This window comes from Balaenoptera musculus, chromosome 12 (genome assembly GCF_009873245.2).
Source record: "Balaenoptera musculus isolate JJ_BM4_2016_0621 chromosome 12, mBalMus1.pri.v3, whole genome shotgun sequence".
NCBI classification, from domain to species: Eukaryota; Metazoa; Chordata; class Mammalia; order Artiodactyla; family Balaenopteridae; genus Balaenoptera; species Balaenoptera musculus.
Genome location: NC_045796.1, coordinates 33,534,141 through 33,561,042, shown reverse-complemented (window position 1 = coordinate 33,561,042; position 26,902 = coordinate 33,534,141). Strand labels below are relative to the sequence as shown.

Below are 26,902 nucleotides of genomic sequence, written 5' to 3'. Positions count from 1 at the left end.
TATATACTCAATTAAAATTTTTAAATGACTTCACATGTGATTAACCTCTATAACTTCCCTGCAGATTAACTATGGGAAGATAATGCTGTTCCCTTTCCAGAGATGAGCAAGCCATGAAAAGATAACTTACTTCCATCAAGTTATAGAAGGAAGTCGATGCTGGGGATGGCCATTAAAGCCCTGTTTCTTGGCTTAAATTCAGCACTACCCCAGAGTCCAACCCTAACTGATGGAAAGGCTTGTTTTCTCTGCTCGCTGTAGCTGACAGGGAGTGTGGCAAAGAAGCAAAGAGCATCTGGACATCAGGAACTAATCAATTTCAAATTAATTTTTTTAACCCCCCAGGTCAGCATATCAAAGTCATGTTTTTTACAAATTTTTTTTTTAAAGCACACTATTTTCACCAAAAAGACCAAAATGGCTTATTATAGGAAACTAATTAAACAACTGAATCCATTCAAAACACTGAAAGGAAGTAAACAGTAAAGCGAATGTTGTATACAATCTACTGACGATTCGGGTCTTCCCTGGCAGTCCAGTGGTTAAGACTCCGCGCTCCCACTGCAGGGGCACGGGTTCGATCCCTGGTCAGGGAACTAAGATTCCATATGCCAGGTGGCGCGGCCAAAAAAAAAAAGATCTGTTGATGATTAACAGAAAAACTGAATGATAACTAGAATAGATTCACTCCAAGCTCCATGTTTATAGAGGAAATTGAAAGACCAAGGACTTGGGACACAAAAGACCTGTGTCCATACCCCATTTCTGCACCTTGATGGCCATGTCATTTTGGCCGAGTCACTTAGCCTCAAGCTGACTCTGTTTTCTCATCTGTAAACTAAACCACAGCTGCCCTGGCTGCCTCATAACCAAATGTGAGAATGTCACATGGGAAGAACTTTGCAGAGCTCTATTATAGTCCATATCACATGATGGAGCACTGACTGGTGTGCCCATCTATCCTTCTCTACAATCTAAACTCCATGAGGGCAGAAATAAAGTATTAATAGCCTTGGCTTCAAGAAACATAAGGCAGTGCCAGGCATTCTGCATGCCAGGCAACAAAAACTGTTTACTGACATAGAAAGTCAGCCATGATTATTAAGGCTGTTAAGGTAGAACTCAGTATAAGTGTATAAAACCAAATGGCCAGAAAAAAGCTGATATTGCCATGATAAGGGAAGTAAACAAGATTACAATACAGAGTCACTTGTTCCATTAAAAAGTAGAGGTAAAATTCAAACAATTTAAAGTCAAAGAAAAGGCATGGGTGTATAGAAACAGTCCCAATTCTTCCCGATAATCACATCATGAACAACACTCTACGAATCCATTTTAGTCTTGGAGAATTATGAAATAGCTAAGGACACATGGTTATGTATCAGGCTTGAGTGCTGCTTTCTGCAGAATGTTTTCTCCTTACTCAGCAGGCCACTGGTATGGCGTTGCCATCTTGAAACATTGAGACAGAAAGGTTGGGAGACACTATTACCACAAAAAAGCTCAACTGGATTGGTAAAGTAAGAAAGAATGAGAGTAAAATGAAAGAGAACCCAAATAAAAGAATGAGTTGGTTATAATTTTCTTTTACAAATCAGTGTTAAATTAAGGAAAATCTCTAACGTTTCTTTTTCAAGTATTATTGGTTGCTTTTTTCCAACAAATGTTATAGCAAAGGAGAAAAGCCTATTTATGTATTGATAGATTTCAGTACTAAACAACTTGATGCTAAGTCATTTAGCATCATTAAGAAGTCTTCTGTTGAGAGCCTCCCTGGTGGCGCAGTGGTTAAGAATCCGCCTGCCAATGCAGGGGACCGGGGTTCGAGCCCTGGTCTGGCTCGAACACATGCCACAGAGCAACTAAGCCTGTGCTCCACAACTACTGAGCCTGTGCTCTAGAGCCCACAAGCCACAACTACTGAAGCCCACGCGCCTAGAGCCCACGCTCCACAACAAGAGAAGCCACGCAATGAGAAGCCCACGCACTGCAATGAAGAATAGTCCCCACTCCCGCAACTAGAGAAAGCCCACACGCAGCAACAAAGACCCAATACAGTCAAAAATAAATAAATTTATATATAAAAAAAAGAAGTCTTCTGTTGAAAAACAGGTCACTACTAGCAGTGGGTCCCAAGGTACTAACTGTGGCTCTTACTTTCTTGGCATTTGTATCAACTTATACACCAAAGACTTACTTACAAACTTATAGATGGCACAAGGCATAGAAAGAATGCTAATATAATAGATGCCAGAGTTGTGCATCAGAAACCTAGTGTTTACTTTAAGAGATTAGCCAAAAAAAAAAAAAAAAAAAAAAAAAAAAGCATGAAATTTAAGAGGAAAATAAAAAGTGAAGTTTTACGTGTTTCTTCCAGAATATCAAATACAGTAGTGGAGACTGGGGGAAACACGGCTAGAAAGAGACTTGAGAGAAATTATGAACCAAATACAAGAAGTAAATATGGAGGTTAAGAATGCTAATACCATCTTCCACTGTCCAAATCTGTACCCTGAGCTTAGCTGGCTAAACTGTGGCACTGCTGCCAATCTGGAGGATGATACTTTGAAAGATAAGATGACCAGGACTGGGATAGGTCTGCAAATCACCAACAAGGATTGATTTATGTGAATCTTTCCTTCTAGAAAAAGTTACTTGGCTAGTAACAAGATAACTATCCTCAACCATTTGAAAGGGTATCATGCAAAAAATAAAACAGACTTGTTCTGCTCTTCCAGAAGGCAGATCTACAATAAGTGAGTAAAAGGTAGTGTAGAGCAGATTGTAAATCAATAAAATAAAGAACATCGAAACAGCTCAAGCTGACGGGAAAGCATCAGCACCATCAGCATCTATACTCACTAGAGGCCAAATGGCCATGTGGCTAGGATACCACAGAAGGAATTTAAATAAAGCTTAGATGATTTCAAAATTCAAGTCTAACTCTAAGAGTCTATGATACGGCAAGCGTAGCCAACAAGATTCTAGCCACATCCAAAACTAAGTGAATTTACTTATGCCACTTATATTTGTCAGTTGCATCTATAAATCTGCCACAATTAAGTCATTTTCAAGATGAAAGGCAGCTACCATTTATCTTTTTCTCGTTTTCCTAGCTTTAATTTTTTTTCCTCCTCTTCCTTTCCATGTCTTCATTTCCCATCAATACATATTTAAAAAGAGAGAGAGAAAAAAAGAAAAAAAAGTTTTATTAATTTCATTATTACCATCAGGCTCTTTGACAACCACCACCTCTTGATCTTCTTGTCTGTTCTCACTAGATTTCTTGATATTTTCTAGTTCGGTCCAATAATCTTCCATAGATAGTTCATCCAAAGAATCCTGGGAACTTGATCGATCAAATGGAGGCCTTTCTATAACTTTGGTGATTTCCTGGTTCATAGTATACTGGCCATATCTGCGACTATAAATTCAAAAGAAAACACGGTTCATCTTAGTACATGAAGAAGTAGTACAATTTCTAAAATATCATAGTACTGAGCTGGAGAATTTGGAAACTCAAGTTCTCCTTAACAAAACCAAAGAGATGTGTATTTTGAAACTGTTTACCTTGAGAGGCTACTGATTATAATACTCTTGTAGAATGAACAGTTTTATCCTCTATGGAAAAGCATGGCAAAGAACAAACAGCAATGCGATAAATATTTTTCCATTTCCATTTCATTTAAATTATTTTAAGTCTTCTTTAAAACTGAAAATTTGTTCTTAGAAAGCAACAGGTTAAATCTTGATTAGAGGTTAATTAAATTGGGATTGAATTTCACACAGTATTTCATATTTATCATTGATACCTATAAATCAAACTCAATCAACCCTTACATAGCAAATATCCGCAATCAATGAATGAGGTACCATTTGAATTTTCATTTTGTTTTTTGGAACCGAAACATGAATAGAAGGATGGTATATTAAGTTTGCTGATACACTCTATTTTAGAAAGCAACTTTTAATATTTACACTTATAAATGTACCTATTATTACATATATTTTAAAACATGGTAAAAAATGTATTTATTGGCAATTCTGAATAAGTAGTTAGGAATTACCTTGTAAACATTTGGTTAAATATAATCTATGAAGAAAAGGATAAGTGAATAAATTTTTTAATGACTTCAACTATATTTTTTTCTTCATAAGTCATATCCTGCCTACTACTAACATTGAATTAAAGGGCCTAATAATAAAAAACCCATATAGAATAGAAATATTAAATTGTTTCATTATTGTTTATATTGAGATAGAGAGGGAAAAGCCTTATTACTTGAAGGAGGAAATTTTTCAGCTATGGTTTTTCCCCTTTATATTCAATAATTTTTCAGAAATACAATTTGAGTAGAGACAATAACTGGTGAATGAGTGTTTTGTTATTCTAATATCAAATTGCTTTTTTATCTCCCAAGAAGACATTAGGAAGTAATACTCTGCTAGACTGGTTGTACTTACGGCACATAGAGAAAATAAAAAGAAATGCGACTAAACAAAATTCTTTAATAGTGTGTGAACATTTTCACATTTAAACTGGCCTTTCCCATAGTTATTTAAAATAGTAGGATTTAATACAGCATAAGGAAGAAGGTCACTAAACTCTGGTCGAATCTACCCAGCAGTTTAATTCCAACTGACTTCTTAGAAAAAGTCAAAGAACTTAATTACCTATTGCTGCAAATAAATGCAATATAACTGACTGCTTAACTGTAATGCGCTAATCGGCCAGTTTTATCCCTTTAAAGATGGTTCTCTCTGCCTTGATTACATACTTCATTAATGCTGGTTGCATGAATGATGGAACAATCCCTATAATCTCACCCCAGCAGCAACCCTGGCGTGGTGATGGGTGGGCGTTAGAATGAGGGCCAACAGGAGGAAGTCTAGACATGTTTGTGTGAATCTCTTTCCTCTAGCCTCCATTGTCCATTGTTTGCCGCCCTCCATCCCTTAATTCAAAGGACATTTCCTCCCTCCCTGCCCCAACTCCTGTTTACATCCTTGTATCCCACCCTGTGGCCATGATACTATCGGTGTTCTCAGTTTAGGGTTTACACTCCTGATTCTTAAATTACAATGTGAATGAGAAAGCTCTCTTTTCTCTTAAAAATGAAAAGTAAATTCTATTTTTTATTTCTGTGATCACCAGCTCAACTGATCTCTGGTTCATATTCCTTAATCCTGCTTTATCAGGATAGCTAAAGCTAATTTACAGTGTTTGCCAGATTCATTTTTGGTTTATTTCATGTCAAATATATAGACGCCTTTCCTTGCTTTTATTTTACCTCTCATTAGAATGTAAGATTGTCTACTTTATTGCTATTTTCGACAACCCTTAGCCCCACGGGAGATCATGATGAGAACTGTGGAATGTGTGAAGTATAATGACTAATGCCAAATAATTTGGTTTATCTTCTCACAGGAAAGTGGTGCCGTTGAACGAAAAGTACATTAAGCCTTTCACTCCTGAAGGAATGTGTTTATTCTGGCAAGAATTTTCCAGTAAATTTCCATTAAGATAAGAGCATGTGCAGAAAAATGCAAGGGCATCGGAGCAACAGCGTTGTTACGTAAATATACCTTCTATAGCAAGCCCTGCTTTCAAAACACGCATAAAGCGAAAATCTAATCGCTTAGTGCTGATGAATCGACTCAATATTTTGACTTTAATAAGATTCAAAAGCTGAACAGGTTTGTTGTAACAACCTGAAGATACTGAGTCATGAGAAGGAGGATTTTTCTTTTTCTTTTTTTGGATCACTGGCAAATGTTGCAAGAAAACAATTTTTTTTAAATATTAGGGGATGGAGTGTAGGGAGGAGGCAACCGTCCAGTGATAGTTCCCTCCTTAGTCAGCTGCCGAATAGTTTATATTTTTTCTAAAAATGTGACTGAACATTCTTTATTCACAGTTTACATCAATAAACATGTCATGACACTGCTTTTCTTCTTAGAATAGTCTCACTTTTGTACTCCAGGCAGGCCACAGCTAAAAGCCTGGCCCTTCTTAAAACTGTCCTGGTAAGAGGCCAGTTAACTAGTTTCCTCTCTTCTGTTTTTAGGAGTATGTTTTACGACACCATGTTCATTCTGCAAATTGGGCTCAAAAACATGAAAGCAACATCTGCTAGACATAATGAAGTATGGAGCAGAAATATTCTGTATTTCCAAAAGATCCCAGGCAACACATGGTGCTCAAATCAGAGAAACACACGCTTTGCCCCACAGGCAACTACCAATTACCTCCATCTGACTTACCAGCAAATGATGGTTCTCTGTTCACTTTTCCTCACTCCCCATCCAGAATCCCATGTGCTACACATCCACGACCACTCTTCCAAAACTCCCCCATTTCTCACCTTTTACAACTATAACTACAGAACCAGACACTGTCCTCTAAGAGAAGATGCTTCCTAGTCCACTGTACAAGTCTTGCTCTAATACATCACAGTATTATCACTTGGGCTTTTTTCCCATGGGCGCTATAACATCACCAGCAAAGACTCAACTTTACAGACCCCATGGGCCTTTATGGTGTGTTATCTTGCTGGCATGTCCTCGTGCTGTGTTGATAAAAACTGGAGTTTTGTTTCCTTATATTTTCCCCAGGTATATTTTATCCCATTTTTCTGTAATATTTTTTCCACCTGGCCAGTGAATTTCAAATGTACTGGTATCATCAGGGTGTTAGTGATACCTGTTATTTTTTTTGTCGTAGAGGATCTTAAGGTGATCTGACACAAGCTGTCCTCCACAAGGAGTTAAGAGTTTGCCATGCGCCATGCTGTGGTCCACTAGAAGAAAATTGCTTGATTCGTCCTAGTACCAATGCAGTCAGTGAAACAACGGGGAAACACATAGGACTAGGATTCATAAATACCAAATGGTTCCAGCTCAACTTTTTTTCATGATCCTTGGAAAATCACTTCTCTGATTCTAACATTTTCCTATCTATAAAATGGAAAGAATGCCAACAGCCTTGACTGCTTTGTTTGTTGTGAGGTATCAAATAAGAATTCCTATTAAAGTGTCTCAGAGGTAGCCAAGAAGAAGGCACTCGTTAGTATCATTGCTAACATTTGTGTAACTGCTAACTACAGATAACTGCCACTCCCATAGTTTAATAAGGTCACCTTTGCCCTCTTCTGAGGTTCAGAGAAATTACTTATCCTCTAGGGACAGTCATTCTTTTTTTTTTTTTTTTTTTTTCTTGAAACAAGGTCTTTATTTTTTGTGTATTATAGTCTGTAGCAAAACCATCAATTGACAAATGCCATTTAGCACCGTGTAAGACACTGAACTCTCACTTATTTGCTACTCCATAGAGTTGCTGTGAAAATCAGAAGAGGACATACTTGCACTGTATAAACGATAAAGTGCTAAATAAATACAGGTGGTCTCATTGCCAAATATTAACAAACCTAGACATAACAAACAAACTGGGATTTCAGGCATCAGAGAGTAAACCACAAACAGGGTGTAGGTAAGATGTAAAGGAAAGAATTACTTGACTTGCATCTATGTTTGGCCCCATTGCCATCTTCTTGCCCAATGAGGAGAATCTGTGGTTCAGGAGTTCAGTCCATAGCATTGATGAATGGCAGGAGTGAAATTTGACATATTAGAGTGGGAAGCGACTAAATGGAAGGACTGCTATAGGCAAAAGTTGGACTTAGAAGCTCTGAAAGAGTGAATCTTCAACAGGTGGTTTTTTGTTTGTTTTTGTTTGTTTGTTTTTGGTACTCCAGTCTTTTATGAAGTGGGGGTCTCGTTCTAGATAGAGGTGACCATTGTAGTAAATGTGCTGTGTCACCCATACCAAACCATTTCTTCTGATACCTCATCTTCCAGGGTTATTGCCACTCTAGTTCTCCATACATTTTTGTTCCATAAACAGCCAGCTTTTATGCTCATGAATATTGTCATGAACCTACAGATATCAGTGATAAAGTTTTAGCTATAGTCATAACAGATTTCTCCTTTATATACATACGCACACAATTAGAAACCTTACTTTTGTGCCTTTTAGATTGCTATATCATTTGTCTTGGAGAGGTACTCCATGTTGAGCTCAAGAAATATTTATTCATATGACTTTATTTGATAACTTATTTATGGGGTACTTCAGAATTATAAAATGAATTCTACTAGCAACATGGCCTTGGCAAGATCACTTAACGTGTGTTTTCTTGCTTGCAAAACGCAGTTAGTAGTTTCAACTTTGCTGTTGTCACCATGTTGTTTTAAGAGTCACAATAGCTTCGGCAAGCTTGCAGTTTACTCTGAAGTTTTGTGTTGATGTAAGGCAGTAGTATTTTTTTATTTTATTTTATCTTATTTATTTATTTATTTTGGCTGCATTGGGTCTTCGTTGCTGTGCGCAAGCTTTCTCTAGTTGTGGTGAGCGGGGCTACTCTTTGTTGCGGTGCGTGGGCTTCTCATTGCGGTGGCTTCTCTTGTTGCGGAGCATGGGCTCTAGGCATGCGGGCTTCAGCAGCTGTGGCATGCGGGCTTCAGCAGTTGTGGCTCGCGGGCTCTAGAGCACAGGCTCGGTAGTTGTGGTGCACGGGCTCAGTTGCTCTGCGGCATGTGGGATCTTCCCAGACCAGGGATCGAACCCATGTAGGGACAGTCATTCTTAAACCTTTGGTCTCAGACCTCCTTTACACACTTAAAAATCTTCAAGGGCTTCCAGAGTGTTTTTGAGATAGATTATATCCACTGATACGGACACTATTAGATATTAAAAACAAAAAAAATTCAAACACTAATTAATTTAAGAATAAGAAGAATAAATATCTTAAATAACATTTGGGGCAGGGGGGAAGCCCTATATTTTCCAAACCAAGAAAAAAAAATAGTGAGATAAGTAGCATTGTTTTACATTTTTGAAACTGTCTTTAATGTCTGGCTTAATAGAAGACATCTGGATTCTCACATCTGCCTCTGCATTTACTCTTCTGAGATATTGTAAGTCATGTAGTTTCTGGGAAACTCCGCTGTATTCTCAGGAGAGAATGAGAATGAAAAAGGCCAGTAACATCTTGGTGTTATTATGAAAATAGTTCTGATCTCTCAGACCCCTGAAAGGGTCTCAAGAGCCTCAGGTGTTCCACCACCACACTTTGAAAACACTGCTCCAGGATTTCTCAAAAACACCGAATGGATCTGAAAAAGCACTTTTCAATTCTGTGGGCAACACTCCAGAAAGCCTTACTGAAAGAAACAGACATGCTCTCCTAGTGACCTTTGACCTACTTTTTTGTTTATTTTAGTTTAGTTTTACAGCCTTTCATCAAGACTGGGACTTATTCCAATGATATATCCATATTTAATTCATAATACAATGACAAAGAATAAAAGCATTATTTAAAAACCCCTACCTTGCCAATGTCTTCCATCATTTGCTTTTTTTTTTTTTAATAAATTTATTTATTTTATTTATTTATTTTTGGCTGCGTTGGGTCTTTGTTGCTGCATGCAGGCTTTCCCTAGTTGCGGCGAGAGGGGGCTACTCTTTGTTGCGGTGCGTGGGCTTCCCACTGCAGTGGCTTCTCTTGTTGCGGAGCATGGGCTCTAGGTGCCCAGGCTTCAGTAGTTGTGGCACATGGGCTCAATAGTTGTGGTGCACGGGTTTAGTTGCTCTGCAGCATGTGGGATCTTCCCAGACCAGGGCTCGAACCTGTGTCTCCTGCATTGGCAGGCAGATTCTTAACCACTGCACCACCAGGGAAGTCCCCCATCATTTGCTTTTATCCGCCATGAACAATGGGCAGAAATTCTCTCTAAGCTTCCCCTTTTGCCCGGTGTATTTGAAAATGTGTATTTTCTTTAATGCTCCTTTATCATCCATCTGTACCTCTTCCTACAATCATCTCGAGGTATTTATTTGGAACTAGGACATTTCTTTGAACTCATATTTAACTATCTGATCCAATCTCTACTTTTTGTACCCTACCCCATCAAGAATCATATTGCTACACTTCATATTCAGTCTGTCTCCTGGTCCTGCTCCTTCCAGGGCATTTTTGTGGCCCAAAGTCTGCTTTCTTGAAGTCCTTTGATGCTAGGACTTGGTTTTGTTTTCTTTTCTTACAAGATCCTTTCTAAAAGAGGTATACTCTCTTTCATGCTCCTTATTCGACTTTTACTTCCAACACAGGAAAAGAAGTGACTGGGTTGAGAGATACAAGAGCATAAGGTTATTTTTGTTCTGTTTTTTTGTTCTGTTTTTAATGTGCCAAAAAAAAAGTTCTTATTGAGATCATGATTTATCATCAACCATAATGACCAAGTATATTTTAGATAAAGCCATATTTATTGAAGTGTAGACTTTAGAATGGTATTGGACCCTAGAGATTTAAACCTATCCCATCATTTTCTAGATGAGGTTAATGAGGCGCCAGGGTTAAGTCTTCTTCAAAATCTCAGCAAAGTGATGGTCGAACCAAAATTAGTGTCCTCATTTCTTCTTCAGTCTATTATACCAAATAGACTAGAAGGGGCAGAATTTACTTTTTTCACATCTGATGCTCCAGTCGTTGTGAGTTTATATTGCACATAGCAAAACCAAAAGTGATCTTGTTCAGTCTATAATTAACATTTTAAAATGACCACTACACTTATCTAGAGAAAAATACATTTAACAAACAAATCATACCTCTTTAAAATGCATGAGAATTCTTTTCCAATGCATTTTATAAACAGTGGTTTGTGCCATGCTGGGGCACGACTTCAAATATACCCATTTTTTAAAAAGCTTTGTTTTGAAGATGTTAAAAATTTTTTTAAATGTTTTAAAAATTCACTCTGTCTCTCCAGCTACATTATCTCTAGGCTGGGGGTAAAAAAGTGTTTCCGATGTGTAGATCTTTCTCTTTTATTTTGTCAGTGATATTAAAGAAGTAATCACTGCCATCATGAGATGGTGAAGCTATTAATACTCGTAATGGCCTTGTCCATAAGACTACACTGAATTTGAGTGACTATGAAGAGCTGCAGCCTATGAATGACCCAAGTCATTTTTCCCTGGGAAGTGAATGCCTACTATTGTTTAGCTGAAAGCAGTAATTACTAGAAGTGGCTCTGACACCAGAAAGAAAGAACACTGACAGTGCCTTAAGGCAGTAAGAAGTTGATTGGAAAGCAATCCCACACTGGCCTCTCCCCACTCCCAGGCAGCCTTCAGAGCCCAGGGAAAGGATTCCTCACATCTTCTACCTGACCCAATTGCTATTATTTTTAAAATATATGTTAGTTTTCACATTTCAAGTAAACTTACTTTTACCCTTTGCATATTTTACCCCTTTCATGTGGGGGAAGAATAAAACCCATTATTTCTTTCAGCTTTCTTTTTCTTTAAAAATAAACGTCACTTAACATATGTCTAGCACATTGCTGTAGTCGGCACAGAGCGTCCACCCAAGTTTGACCCACAGCAAAACAATGAGCAAATGAACTGATGATGCTCTATTTACTTAGCTTTGCCTGAGTAAAGCTGAGAAGAGAAGCCCATTAGTGACGCTGCTGAGAGAGAGCTTTGAAAACGTGGCTTTCTCACTTTTACAGAAAACTATGGTAGAACCAATTCATACGTGAACATCACTAAAAGAATAGGGGTACAGGCAGCAGCGACTACCACCAAGTCTAGTAGAAAGAAAGGAGAAAAGGCACAAGACAGAAGGGCATGTGGGAGAGTCATGAGGCAGCCAAAGCAAATTGGAAAAACTCCCTTCCCTTTTAAGTATAGACATAGAGTATGTAAAGGGGAAGTTATGGGCTAACACCGGCCACCAGACATAGGTCTTTCTTATTTTCGAGCGTTGATTCTGGGTAGAAGTGAGATCCTCTTTGTTTTGAGCTCCCCCAATCTCTCTCAGGAGGCAGTTTTTCCTCCTCCATTGGCAACAAGACTCAACAACAAGTAGCCAAATGGTAGCCAGGAATCTGAACGTCTAAGTCATTTTCCAAGACGAGGGTAAAGAGGTCAGCAGTGGGACTTGACATGAAATATCAAGATCTTGGAAGACTGGTTCAAAGCATATCGAACTGAGTTTGCATATGCACTCCACTCAATTCTCCATCACCAGGACTTGTATCTACCTGACACTTGGATGTACCTGACACAGCTCTTCTCCAGAACTCTCTCCTTTCCTTGTTCTGGTTAGTTTCAAGCCATCTGGAGATTCAACACCAGCAGCCGCTTTGCATTCGGCGTATAGGCTCTCCAGCTGGAAATGTTTTCCAGTTGTCATTACTCAATTTCATATCTTGGTGTCTTTCTCCATGGGGGTTGGAGTAAAGAAAGACATTTCCACGCTCCTTCAGTCTCCCCACAATCCTGACCACATCCTGCACTGTGGTACTCATGCTTGTATCTCTACCACTACACTGTATGTTCCTTGCTGCAAGGATCTGCAGTTTTTTGTTTGTTTGTTTGGGGGTTTTTGTTTGTTTGTCTTTCATCTGGGTATCCCTGGGTTTAGCCATCCATTTGCCATAGCAGATGCTTGGGAACTGTTCAATTATTAATTACTGATTTATGGCTGCTTCTGAAACAACAACATCCTTTTAATTTCTAAGGTGTTTCTCACTTAATTGCACAAAACTACAAAGGAATAAAACAGGGACATGAAAAGTAGACAGTAAAGAAATCAGTCATCAGGAAACCCTAAAAGGTAATTAATAGGTAATTGTTCTATACCTCTGTAACTCTTGTGTGTTTAATTTGAAAGCAGCCTTCCTTATGAGGGAATAAAAACATACAAAAGAAAGGGCCAATTTCATACCATACTGTACCTAATATTAAGTCACAAACAAGCACTGGCATACAGTTTGTTAAGCACACATTCCCTGGTTTCATCCTGTCAACTTAATCTCTAAAATAAATTTTAAAATATTTGTTGAATGCCTGGGGTACGTTGGGCACCTTATCAGAGATGTCTGTTCAACCGACCTACTCAAGCCTTTATCTTGAAAGAGATTATAAATGACACTGAAACTAGGCATGCGTGGAATCTTCCAGGTCCTCACTGAACCAGCGGCCCAGACAACTCTCCAGCATGGGCCTCTGGGTCATGACCTATGCTTTAGCATTGTCTCTAACACTCTTCAGGCCCTGCTGTGGTTCACCACTCCTTCCTCAGAAAGAATTTCCCTTCCTCTCTAACTGTCACTACCCACTCACCTCCAGCTCACCCTCCGCCCAAACAACGATTTCCATAGATTAAGCTCAACAATTTGAGGTTACCTCCACAGCCCGGCCTGGGATCCCTCCTTCTCCCCGTGACTTTGCCACAGTCCTCCTGGATTTGTCTGCAGCTCACTCACTGGTCCATAATTGAGGCTGTTCTTTCCTGAGATGGAGTCTAGCTTTCTCACCACAATCGTCTAAAGCCTGGTTCTTGTTTCACAATAGTCATGAGGCTTCAAAGGTAGCTATCAGCACCCAAAATTGTCATCAACCTTTCATCCTTTTTTTTTTTGCTTTTGACAAATCAAATTTTTGTCTTTTTGGTTTCAGGGCTGTGCTTTTTTCTTTCTGAGGAATCCATCAAGTTCTCAACACATTTTCAGAGGTGAAATGAACAAAGGGATTCACTAATGAAGACCAAAAGTCTTCCCATCTTCTCTAATATGCTTGAACTCGTCATTCAAAAGTCCCCATCATGCCTTCTGTTAGCTTAGAATCTCAGCATTACAGTTCACCAATATGCCTTAAAAACACATTAATACAAACAGATAAATTTTCATCAATGTGCAACTCTCTCACATACAAGACATAACAATATACTTCAGGATCTGGGATCCAGGACAGATGTTTAACTGTTGGCCAGGAATCTCATTCTGGGCGCTGACTGACTAAAGATTGACAAATTACAGTTTTCTGATATCCCTCTCCAATTCATAAAGTAGGTTGCTTTTTTTTTTTTTTTTAGTAGGTTGCTATTGATTCATAATACCTACCATCATATAGGTACTAACAAAATATCTGTCGATAAAACACAAAACTATGAACATTAATATTTTTAAAATTTAATATTGGAATAGTGTTGAATAAAATATTGGTTTTATTTATTTCTATGGGCCAACCTCTTGCCCTTCTGTAAGACTTTATATACACAGTAACATCAATTTTCCTATGTCAATAAAAACGTGGACACAAGGCAAAGTTGGATTTTAAAAGAAACATTTTGATAATAACTGAAGCTAAATGCATGGGCATATACTTTGGAAAAGATGCGGGCATTATTATTAAACTCTTTTTGGTTCTTTGTGATTATTTGTTACAATAAGGTAGAGAAATCATCTATCTCAGTTGGGCTACAGGGGCATGAAACCAAGCTTCCACCAGACAGCATAAGGAACGCTATAGACAAACACTGGAAAAAAATGTTAAAAGTGAAAGGATGTCTGTGTTTATGTTACACAATGAAAAGGGAGAGGATACACACTTCTACATCATTTCAAAGTAATGCTGGTGAGTAGTAACAGCAGAACAATTTAAAACAGCAGCAACAGTGTGGCAGATACCTGGTTAGGAAAAAAGAAAGCTGCTTCACTTAGGCTGCAAAGTGTAATTTTATGGATAGCTCCAAATGACCTTCAAAGACTATAATGCTCCACCGATAAGTACTGAAGGTCAGGAAGTATTTTTATAAGCCAGGTCCTAAAAGTCAGCTGTACTGAGGAGATGGAGGGGGGTGGTGAAGAAATAATTTCCAGCTTTTCAAATAATTTAGCCAAGCTTAGAAACAATCCATCCGTAACATTTTCCACTAAATGTCTTCGGAAGTCAGTTACAAAGTAGACTATGTGAATATTACAGGATAAATTTTCCTTTTTAAATGAGATTATCTGAGACCTCTTTTTTCTTAGTATGCTTTAGAATCTGAGCTGACCCAACATAAGTCAGATGTGAACGCAAGTAGCCTAAAAGAGACATGAAATATAAAATAAAACATGGGAAACTAAAGGCAATTTCCAAAGGTAAAGTACTGCCTGGGGGTGGGGGTTTTAACCTTAACTTTTGAAGGAAAAACAAAACAAAACAAAAATCCCACAAAAACAAGTGTTTTCACTCAAAGCCACCGAGCTCTGTTTGGAGAACAGGAACAGGTCTGAGAGGGCAGAGAGACCTAAGGTGACCATGAGGGATGGGCAAGAGCTTTATGGGAAGGAATTATGGGAACATACAGGCAATGAGGGGAGGAAATGCAGAAGGGAAAGAAAAAATATTAATAAGAAAACATAACTAATGCTATTCCTTAGCATTACCACATCATCTGGCATAGTTACGGGCACACTGAGCTCTGGTAAATGCCACCCACAGGACATCAAATTCTGGCAGGATTAAATCCTCCAAACTGGAAGTTTATGAACCTGTCCTAGTTGAATTCCTATCTTGGTCCTCTTAGGAAGCTCCTGAGTCTCCAGCTTATCACCAGGCTTATGCTAGCCTACTACTGACCTGTTACTTACATGGGGCAGCAATATTAGCACTTAGCCAAAAGCAATATGGCATCCAGTTCCAAAATGCCATTCCATGTGGGAATTTGAAACAAGCTAAGAAGTCCACAAGAAGCCAGTGTCCCTGAGAGTTCCCTCCCTAGCCACGACCCAGGCTGTTGGCTCTCTATAAACAGCTGAGGCTAAATCAAGGTCCAGCTCAAGGACGTCCACCTCCAGTTTTCCACTGCCATCCCTCTTGCTCTCTACTGCTATCCCCACTGCTCTACATGGATTCTCCTTTCTGCCCAGTCCCAACAAAGAAACAATCCAGACAGAGTGATATCTAATTCTTTCCCAAAGGTCGCCTGCTGAGTTGCCTTCCTGAGTCCCACATTCTGAACTGGCCAAGGCTCCCAGGAACTCACATCCCAGCCAAGTGTGTTACCCATGCCCTTCCTTGCCAGGAAAGAAGAGGTGGAAGAAAGAGTTGTTGTCTCAGGAAGCTAACACTGCAGAAGAGATTAGCCATTGGGCCACTGACTAGAGAACAGAGCCTCTTGAGACCAGAACAGAATCTGAGTAAGTTTTACAAGGAGAAGATGAAAGGACTAAGAGAATGTAGTGCCCCTAAGGTAGAAGGTGGTATTTGTGCAGGGCACCAAGGGCATGGTAGCCAGGCAGGATGATGGGATCAAAGATGAACTTCCTTTATTTGCTATACAGCAGAAACTGACACAACATTGTAAAGCAATTATACTCCAATAAAGATGTTTTAATAAAATAAAATAATAAAACACTTTTTTAAAAAAGATGAACTTCCTTTACTATCTTGTCAGGGTAAGTTGTCAGAAAGACCTAGGTTGTCAGACACTCCACAGTAAAGATCCAAGACTTAGAACTTTTTCTTGTTCTTTGTTTTTCTTTTTCAACTCAGGTGTTTGAGGGCCAACTCTTAAGGGTTCCCACCTCATAAAGGACTTTGGTTTTGCTGAAGCTGGTTCTATAAAGTAAAATACACAGCTTTTATTAGAAATATTGTGAAACTCTAAGCATATGCCAACCAATCTAATACAGGAATATGAATTTCTTAATCCAATAGCTTTGTGAATAGAAAGTTTCACTGAACAACAATGCCTACATTTAATCCTCAGTCTTCATTACGATATTGGGCAGAATTTCCTACTTAAATTTTATTTTTTAAAAAATCATTGTGGTTGGGCTTCCCTGGTGGTGCAGTGGTTGAGAATCCGCCTGCCAGTGCAGGAGACACAGGTTCGAGCCATGGTCCGGGAAGATCCCACATGTCGTGGAGCAACTAAGTCCGTGCACCACAACTACTGAGCCTGCGCTCTACAGCCCGCAAGCCACAACTACTGAGCCTGTGTGCCACAACTACTGAAGCCCGTGCACCTAGAGCCCGTGCTCTGCAACAAGAGAAGCCACCGCAATGAGAAGCCCAAGCACCACAATGAAGAGTAGCCCCCACTCGCCGCAACTAGAGAAAGCCCGCGGGCAGCAACGAAGACCCAACACAGTCAAAAATAAAAACAAATTAATTAATTAATTAAAAAAAATCATTGTGGTTATAGTCAATGAAATTAACCTACATAATGAAGTATATTTTCCATTTCAAGTAATGAAATGGACACTGGAAAAAACAGTGGAATTGGGATGAAGTGAACATTTCAGTGTTTTGGTGGAATGATGCTACAGAGCTTGGGTTCTTGCTTGATAATAATAAACAGATAACCAAGCTGTGATTCATACATTCATTCAATAAATACTGGCTCCTCATTAATTGCAAGGTACTATACATGTTGGTATCCAAAGCAGCACAGGGCCTCAACTCTGATCCCTGAGAGTTTACATGGTATGAGAAGAGATAAAACACGTAGGAAAACAACAATCTAGGGCAGCACTGGCTCCATGCAAATGACTGGTGCAGACAGCAGGTGCTGTAGTGCTCACTCCAGTTAGACACAGGCAGACACAGTTGCCAGAAAGTGTACAAAATGTTTGTAACACAGTAAGAGGAGGTAAGAAGGGAGATTCCAGGCTCTTGCTATACCTCATTCTAATTTTATAAAGCTCTCCCCAGAGCCAACAATGTCTTCCTGTTATTTGATTCAACTTTACTTCCCTCTAATTTAAGCCCATTTCCTCTGAGCAAAGAAGGAATTAATCAGTGTCCTCTTTATATTAACCCCTTTGCTGGGAATAGTTTTAAGTCGGTCCTTTACCATATCTTGAATTGGCCAATGAGTAACATGCATTTACTTTTTCCTCCTATATTTTAAAAAGCAGTGTCTTAGAAATATACCCTATAGTACACATTCTTAATGGCATCTGAATCATAATACAGGTAACTGTGTATCACCTTTGTTCTGAAATTTTCCCTTTGGGCTTTTTCCAATTGGTTCTTGCTCTGCAAGTGAAACCTCCAAGGTGATGCTGATTTTAGAAGCAAGTACCTGTTTGGGCTGCGGTGGGTGGCCCTTGGCACAGATACCGAAGTTAGAAACCTAATCATAAATGTTTCTTCTTCCTCACTGAGGACTTAAACACTGTCGCTTTACATGTGAATTGCTTCCCATGGATGGTTCTGCTTTCTTTTTTAAAAAGCCTTTGCTAATGATTTGCATTAATATTATGCTAATAAAAGTAAGGGGATGCTAACTAATTCAGTCTCTTCGGTAGTAACTAAGGATCAGAAAAAGAGAGGTAATTTGCATATTTTCATGAACGGAGTGAATTGGCATTTAAATACTCGCCACCATTTCTGAAGAAAAATAATAATACATGTTGGGCCAGCCTGGGCAGAAGTAGTTCCTCCAGTGGAAGCATCTCAAACCCAAGTATTTCAAGAAACGTTTGGCTTCTAAGCATGAATCTCAGATGACAAGGATAAGCATTCAAACACAGGGCAACCTTCTGCATCATAAATACATTTCAGTTCCTCTCTGCAGAAGGAATTCATTTACTGTTGAAGCCCATTCACTTCCACTTCTGAGTGCTTATTCCTCAAAAAGCTTCCAAGTGTTGTGGGAACAATGATTAAAAGAGGATCTTTCCATCTGTGCTGCATTAGGCTGCAAGACAGTCCCTCCTGCAGAAACAGCTTTTGCATAATTCATTGCACCATTTTAAACACTAATCAGTGAATTGCAAGAAGTTATGGAATGAGTTCAGAGGGAAGAGAGACTGACATTTACTGGCTACCTCCTAAGCGGTCACCTAATTCTCACTTTGGGCTACCGCTCCATGAATCATGGTATATATATGCCCTCACTTCATCTCCAACAGGTTCCTACCCTCCACCTCAGGTGCTATCATCACTGTTTGGCCATACTAATGTCCCAGGAATGAGTATTTCTTAGGTTATTATCGCAGGGTAGCATAGAAAAGAAGATTCTATTGGAAGACAGAAGAAGTTGGCCTATCTCCAGCTCTACTGTTCACTGTGTAAGCATCACATAAAATTCACCCTATAACAAGAAGAATACCTCAAGTCTCTTCCAATTCTAAAAATTACATAATTTTAATCTATTCATCTGTTCACACTGATTTTTCATGCATAATGTCTTAATTTAGCCAGCCACTTTGCCTTGGAGTTGCCTTTTTTTTTGTTTGTTTTTTTTTGGCCACACCTTGCAGCTTGCGGGATCTCAGTTTGCTGACCGGGGATTGAACCCGAGTGAAAGCGCCAAATCCTAACCACTAGACCACCAGGGAACTCCCAGAGTTGCATTTTTTTAAAGAAGGAGAAACTAAGGTGATGGAAAAGGGCCTATCTGGGTTCCCCACTTACCCCTCCCCTCAACCATAGAAACTTTGATAAATACCTTATTTGGAGATCCATTTAAGAATGTACTGGAAAAGGAGTCTATGGCTACAGAAAATTAGAAAAACAAGTGCTTTAGGCATCTCAAGTTTTAAAAAAAACTTTTATGGAATCCTTAAGCTTTAAACACTGAAAAATTAATTAAGCACAAGGTTTTTATGATGGTAAGGGTTGTGATTTTGAACCAGCAAAAGTATTGAGAAACTATGCAGGCAGTAGGGTTAAAGACATGGATTACAAATTTTATAATAAACTTTCTCATTTTCCATTTCTTATTACTCCATAGGTCATGGTAAATAAATAAATAAACATTCTGAGTTTTTATTGATTGGTGACATTAACATAGGTGGGATATGGTAAAGTTCCTGAGGTTTAGTTTAGTAGCTCAGTAAGAATCAAAAGAATCATCTCAAAAGACACTACAACTTGGAAAACTGAACTCAGTGGTAGTAGTTTCATAAAAATGATTTTATTTTTAAATCAATAACTCATAATTGAAAACTTAACCATAAACATTAAATACTTGACAGAATATTAAAAAGCACAGGGCTTCCCTGGTGGCGCAGTGGTTGAGAATCTGCCTGCCAATGCAGGGGACACGGGTTCGAGCCCTGGTCTGGGAAGATCCCGCATGCCGCGGAGCAACTGGGCCCGTGAGCCACAATTACTGAGCCTGCCCGTCTGGAGCCTGTGCTCCGCAACAAGAGAGGCCGCGACAGTGAGAGGCCCGCGCACCGCGATGAAGAGTGGCCCCCGCTTGCCACAAGTAGAGAAAGCCCTCGCGCAGCAACGAAAACCCAACACAGCCAAAAATAAATACAAGGAAAAAAAATTCCTTTTAAAAAAAAAAAGAATATTAAAAAAGCACACTTGATAGGGAAGGTGGGAGGGAGACGCAAGAGGGAGGAGATATGGGGATATATGTATATGTATAGCTGATTCACTTTGTTATAAAGCAGAAACTAACACACCATTGTAAAGCAATTATACTCCAATAAAGATGTTTAAAAAAAAATAAAAAATAAAAAGCACAATCGGGGGGAGGGGGTGGCAGGAAACCTTCCTGAGTTGTTTTGAATGTGACAATAGATAGTTATTTTACAACAGTGCTATCTAATTGAAATAAAAGGCAAGCCACAGTGGTAATTTAAATTTTTCTAGTGGCCACATTAAAAAAGCAAAAAGAAACTGGTAAAAATAATTTTAATGGTATACTTTATTTAACCCAATATACCCAAAACATTATCATTGCAACATGTATTCAACATAAAAACTGTTAATGAGATCTTTTGCTTTTTTTTCATTCTAAGTCTTCAAAATCCTGTAACTTACGCCTGTATCACAGCTCAGTTTGGACCAACCACATTTCAAGTGCTCAGTCGCCACAGATGGCTGGTGGCCACTGTACTGAGAGCGCAGCGACAGAAGAATGAGGCAGTAGGCAGGTTCTCCCCAAACAGCCCAATATGTATGAGTGATGCAATTCCCTCCTACTTCCAACATGCAAAATGTCATGTCTGTCTACAGGATATTTGCTTTTTCAGCAAACATTTAGGGAAAACCTACTTTATTCCACACTATGCTAAACTATGGAATGTGGATGTATTTCAGACAAGGTAGGCCTAGGACTTAGTAGGCAACAAAGACCTGTGCAATGAACTCCAAAACAATATTGCACGTGGTAACTGCTATGCAAGCAGAGATTAGAAAAGTCACAAGCTCTAAGGAGGAGACTTGGTCAAGACTTCATAGAAGAGTGGTTAAGAGCTGGAGCTTGAAGGCTGAGCAGGATTCTGCTAGGTAGAACGTGAGGAGAAAGGCATTCAAGGCAGTGGCAACCATATGAGCAAAGATACACGGCGCGCCTGGGGAACTGTGAGTGGATTCATATAGACAGATTACATTGACTTCCAGGGAACTGCAGCCAGCTGGGGACGGGGGGAGATGGTGTAGGCATTGCAGGGAGCCAAACTGTGCTGGACCTTGCCTGTCATGTTGAGACACTTGGAATGTGACAGGGGAAGGTTTTTCAACAAGCAAATGTCACTCCAAATTAGTGTTTGAGAAACATACTTTTAAGAAGAATAAATAGTGGGACAGCCTGGAGCTGTGATGGTCTGGAGTGAGGGGATTCCCGGGAGATGATGAGGATCTGAATCCAGGGGGCGTTGATAGAAACAGAAGCGAAAGGGCAGATGTAAGAAGCTTTTCTCAAGTAGACTCAAATGACCTTGGTGACCAGTCAGATAAAGAGGACGGAGGACACAGAAGAAACCAAGATGATTCCACACTTTGTTCTTGGATGGACAGATGACAATCACTAACTGAGAGAGGGAATATAGAACACAGAGCAGGCTGGACAGAGAATGTGATAAGTTCAGCTTGGACCTGCTAAATGTGAAAAATGTCAGAGACCCTTGGGTGACACTGTATACCTAGAGCTCACACCGACCTTATACAAGATGCACTTGTCTTTACCTCTGTGCCTTAATCAATGACTCTTTGGGTATAAAGTATGTTCCTGGGGCTAGCAGCAGTGGCATCAAGCTTGTCCGAAAGGCAGAATCTCAGACCCTGCCCCAGGCCTGCTGAATCCCAATGCGCATTTTACCAGGATTCCCAGGTGACCCTTTTGCACATTCAAATCAGAAAGTCAGAAAGAGAAAAACAAATACAGTATGCTAACACATATATATGGAATCTAAGGGGGAAAAAAAAATGGTCATGAAGAACCTAGGGGCAAGACGGGAATAAAGACACAGACCTACTAGAGCATGGGCTTGAGGATATGGGGAGGGGGAAGGGTAAGATGTGACAAAGTGAGAGAGTGGCATGGACATATATACACTACCAAACGTAAAATAGATAGCTAGTGGGAAGCAGCCGCATAGCACAGGGAGGTCAGCTCGGTGCTTTGTGACCACCTAGAGGGGTGGGATAGGGAGGGTGGGAGGGAGGGAGACGCAAGAGGGAAGAGATATGGGAATATATGTATATGTATAACTGATTCACTTTGTTATAAAGCAGAAACTAACACACCATTGTAAAGCAATTATACTCCAATAAAGATGTTAAAAAAAAAAAAAAAGAACTGCTGAAAGTATTTGAAAATCTAGATTAGTAGCTCATGAAAGAGGTACTGACTGAAGGCAGGATAATTTTAGAAGTCATCAGCATATAGATGAGAGTTAAGACTATGGGAGTGAAAGAGAGCTTACTCTCAGAAAACAAAGAACTTTTAACAGAAGAGTCTTGTGTGGTGAGGAGGAGGTTGTACGTTTGGAATTATAAAGAATTACCATAAAGGTAAACAATGGTTCTCTCTTGTTAAGTACATTAAATAAAAACTGAACCTTCAAGAAGAAGAGGAAGAAGAGAAAAAGGAAACAAAACCTTTAAAAACAACGAAAGATCCACAATGGTGACTCCACAGTCAAGCTATAAAGAACTTCTATTTATGATTCAGATAAATTCGCACTGACGTTCCTTAATATTCAGGGGTGCTGAAAAACAAATCTGACATGAGTGGAAGCAGAATTCATTGGAAACTTCGGGGCCACTGCTTGCTGGGGCAGAGGTAAGCAGAACCTGGGACAGAAGCAGAAGGCCTGGATTCTAGGCTGGCCTCACACCAAGCAGGGCATCTCCCCTCTACTTGCCACGGTCTCCTCAGCTGTGTAATGAGGGGGCTTGAGAATAAGATACTCTCTTCCAAGGAGATTTCCAGCTGTGACTGGCTAAGTAGGCAGGTGAGATTCATTTGTTGCTTCCAAACACTCCCTGACAACAGCATGAGGAATACTCCGTTCCCCACCCTCCGCCCATCCCAACTGCCTCATCCCACCAGCTCACCCAGCAGACAAGTTTCCTGAAGTTTTGTTCAGAATCCAACAGCTGTTTAGAGCTGATTTCAAGTCCTCCACCACGCAGTCTGTTGTGTCCCGTTTCCCAGGCGACGCTGACGTCGCTGCCCGGTGTTGCCACATACAGGACCAGCACAGCCAGGCCCGCAACCAAGAGAGTCCCTCTCAAACCCAGTGCAGGCTGCTGCTACCTGAGGCGGAAATCCCTCTGAAGGCTTCTTGCCAGATGCCAAACGATTAAAAACCAGGGTGCGTAACTACCATTCCACGTAAAAGCCTTACAATATATATATGTTTTTCATCTGGTTTTACCGCAGGTCACAGAAGCAAAGCCGGGAGTAACAAGCTGTGCTTTTACGTGGGGGACTGTGCACATGAATACAAACACGGCATAAGATGAAAGTGCAGCAGATGAGGACAGGCTGCTCTTTCAGTAGCCAGGGGAGCCCGATATGAAGGACCGTCAGGGCACGATGCCTGCTTCTTGGCTCCTCGGAACAAATACTCAGTGTAAACCCGCACTCTCCTTCTGAAGTAGAGGCAATTTGTCTATTGTCATCTTCTTGCCTTAATTACGCTCCAGTATGGATCTCGAGAGGTGTATTTGTTCTTCCGGTGCAGAGGCCCTTCACATTAGCACGTGAAAGCTACTAAAACATCTTCTCCTGTAATAAACTCATCCCTTCGCTGCAAAGTTGCATCAGGTGATCTCCTTTGAGATGGATACCAAATCCACATGTGCAAGCCTTCTTTCTGTTTCACTGTGCAAGGGGTCACAGGCACGTCTACCCAGCCACACACCCAAAAGTTAACTCTTTTGTTAACATCAGGACCTACACCCGTCTTATACAAGATTCATTCATCTTCACCTCTGCGCCGTAACCAATTGGTACCAATCGAATACCGAGAGCTCATACCCACACTGCCCTCATATCAAGGTTCAAATAACCTTGCCAACTTTTAATTCCAACACATCTCAGTTTCTACCAAGAAATTTAAAAGCCCTAAATCTGCTGGGAAAAGGGGGAAATTCTGATGCTTTATTTCAAATGTAAACGTTAATTAAATTTGATTTTTATTATCTACACCATACAGTTGCTCCATGGTAAGAATAAAAGGAGCATTTGATAATTTGCCAGAACAATGATCACAACAGCAAGACTATGAGGTAGTCACCATTATTATCCCCATTTTAAGGATGAGGAAACTGAGGCTTAGAGAAATTGCAACCTAGGCCATGTGGCTCCAGAACCCATGCTCTACATGGTAGAAGCCTTTGAAACCTGTCCTCAGGAACATTAATTCAAGTTATGATGCAGTTTGGAGCTGAAATGACCCTACAGATCACCAAGTCAAATTATTCTCAACTTGTTTGAGCTTCACAGCTGGCAAGGGGGAGGAACCACAACAAATTCCCTGCTATTATCAGTGTGCTTAAAGACATAAGTGATAAATACAAACCACCAATCCCTATCTCTCTTGCCTCTCTTCTCTCTGACAACACTGGTTTTCGTTGCTGTTGTTGTTGTTTGTTTGTTTTAGAGACAAAGATAAAGAACTGGGTTTAAGTCCTGCATGAAATCTTCTGAATTCTTTATTTCCTAGGCCTTATAAAGTCCAGCCCTTAATTATTCAGACATGAATACTGAATAGAAAAAGTAGAAAATTGGGTGATCTGCCCAGTGACATACAGGTACTAGTTCACAGCCCTGCCAAATCACTAAATCAGAAGATTTCCCGATTCTCAATCAGTAAATAGCATAACCAAGTACCTTCCATTAGGACAGATGGTATTATGACAGAGAAAACACATTAGTCTTCAACTTTATCACCAGGGTAATAAAGACGGGCAATAACTACTCCTTTATTGATAATTATTTTCCCTCTGTGAACTTTGACGGCCCAACCCATTGATCCTTTGGCTAGGCTAAAGAACAATTAACCACAGTGACACCACTTCACATATTCTCTGACATCGCCCCACTTACTGAAACTTACTCCTTTGGAAAGAAAAGAGCTGTTAACACTAAAACTTCAGCAGTCACAAACCGGGAGCCTGCAGGCTAGATCTGGCTGCAGAAATGTTTTGTTTGGCCAGCAGGGTGTTTCAAACATTTTTAGATTGGTTTACCACCTTTTTCTCCTGTAACATGTTTCTCTGGGCAGGCAGTTTGCCATAGTTCTCACCGGTCCCACTTGACTGTTATGCTGTCTGCTGGTCCCTGTGGGCATCTGGTTTGCTGTCTCTGCTTTACTGCGTTAATATTATGGCATTAAATTAACATGACCCACTATTTCACACCCATCACCACTGAATGATATCTGAATTCTGCATCAAAATAGGGCTCACTTTATCAAGAAGAAAGTGAATGCTGCAGGCGGGTGTAGGGGGATAGGACTGAACTAGGAGACTGGGTATCTTGATTCTGGTCCTTTCTCCATCAGTAAATAGTAGAATTACTTTGATCATGTCACCAATTCTCAATGGATCATGGTCATTTCTTCACTTGTAAAACAGGAAAGTTGGCTAGCTACTTAAGATTTTCTTTGCTAACTAAAAAATCCTGTGCAGTGTCTCTTTCCTCAATCATGTACAAATATAGGCATCTTCCCAGATTAGCAAAAGTCATTAGCAAACAAAGGAACATGAGGGATTTCAGGAGTCACATAGACTAGAATTTAATACACGGTTCCATCATTTTCCATGAGATCTTAGGCCAGTTATATAAAACTCCCAAAGCCTCAGTTTCCTCACATTCATTCATTTACTCAAAATGACTTATTGAGCACCTACTATATGTCAGGTACCTTCTAAATTCTGGAGATCCAGCAGTGAGCAAAACAAAGACCCTGCTCTCATGGAGCTTACATTTTAGCAGTTAGGAGAGAGAAAATAAAAATATGTGTAATCTGTCAGGTGATGAGAAGTGCTATGAAAATAAATTAAGTGGGTTAAGAGGATGAGGGAGGGGAGGTCAGATTATTAGAGATGGGAGGAGAAGATCTCTCTGATAAGACACCTGAACAGAGACCTGAAATAAGTGGGGGGTAGTGGAGGTTTAGCCATGTAGATATCTGGGTATAGGTTGTTCCAGGCAGAATATCCAGCAGTTATAAAAATTTAAAGATGTGACAAGCAGAACTCCTAACAGAGTCTTTGCGATAATCTTTCCTCTCCACTCCTTCCCTCCCCGTGTCCCTCCTCCAAACATGAGTGCTCTTCAGGATCTACTGTCTGTCCTCTGCCCTGATATCAGTACCAAATATCTCAAAGCAAAGCAGACCAAGGGTGAGAAAACCTCACTTCTAATCCCATGTTCTAACCAATTACAATCCATACCTGTCAAATCCTATTTTTGATACTCAGGTAAGAGAGTCAAATCCTTCCTCAACTGTGCTTTGAGGAAAATCTTTTCATAACAGAGTACTCCAAAATACATACAGGTAGTTAATGGTTATGATCTGCTTTCGTCAGAGGGTGGGAGACAGATCACAAAGGTTAAGATCTGTCTCTGTGTCAGAAAAGCCTGGATCACATCCCAGCTCTCTGCTTGTTACCTTGACTTGTGACCTTGGTCAAGTTACTTAGCCTCTCTGAATCTCAAGTTTTTCAGCTATAATTGGGGACCAACATTATCTCCTTCCAGAGTTGTGGTGAGACTTGAATGTCCATAAAACACATGAAACTCTCTTGGCACAAAGGGAAGTGCCCAATGATGCGTGCATATTTCTATCTGGGCTT

The 26,902-nt window shown here is 39.9% G+C and overlaps 1 protein-coding gene across 2 annotated transcripts in view; it reads right to left on the bottom strand.

Moving 5' to 3' along the window:
- The window catches only part of ARHGAP18 (Rho GTPase activating protein 18), a 126,464-nt gene that overhangs the window by 55,139 nt on the left and 44,423 nt on the right, over window positions 1-26,902 (bottom strand). For both annotated transcript variants that reach the window (XM_036871999.1, XM_036872000.1), the window contains exon 2: window positions 3,228-3,424. In XM_036871999.1, coding sequence (XP_036727894.1) covers window positions 3,228-3,424 — 197 coding nt within the window. The remainder of the gene's footprint in view (window positions 1-3,227; window positions 3,425-26,902) is intronic.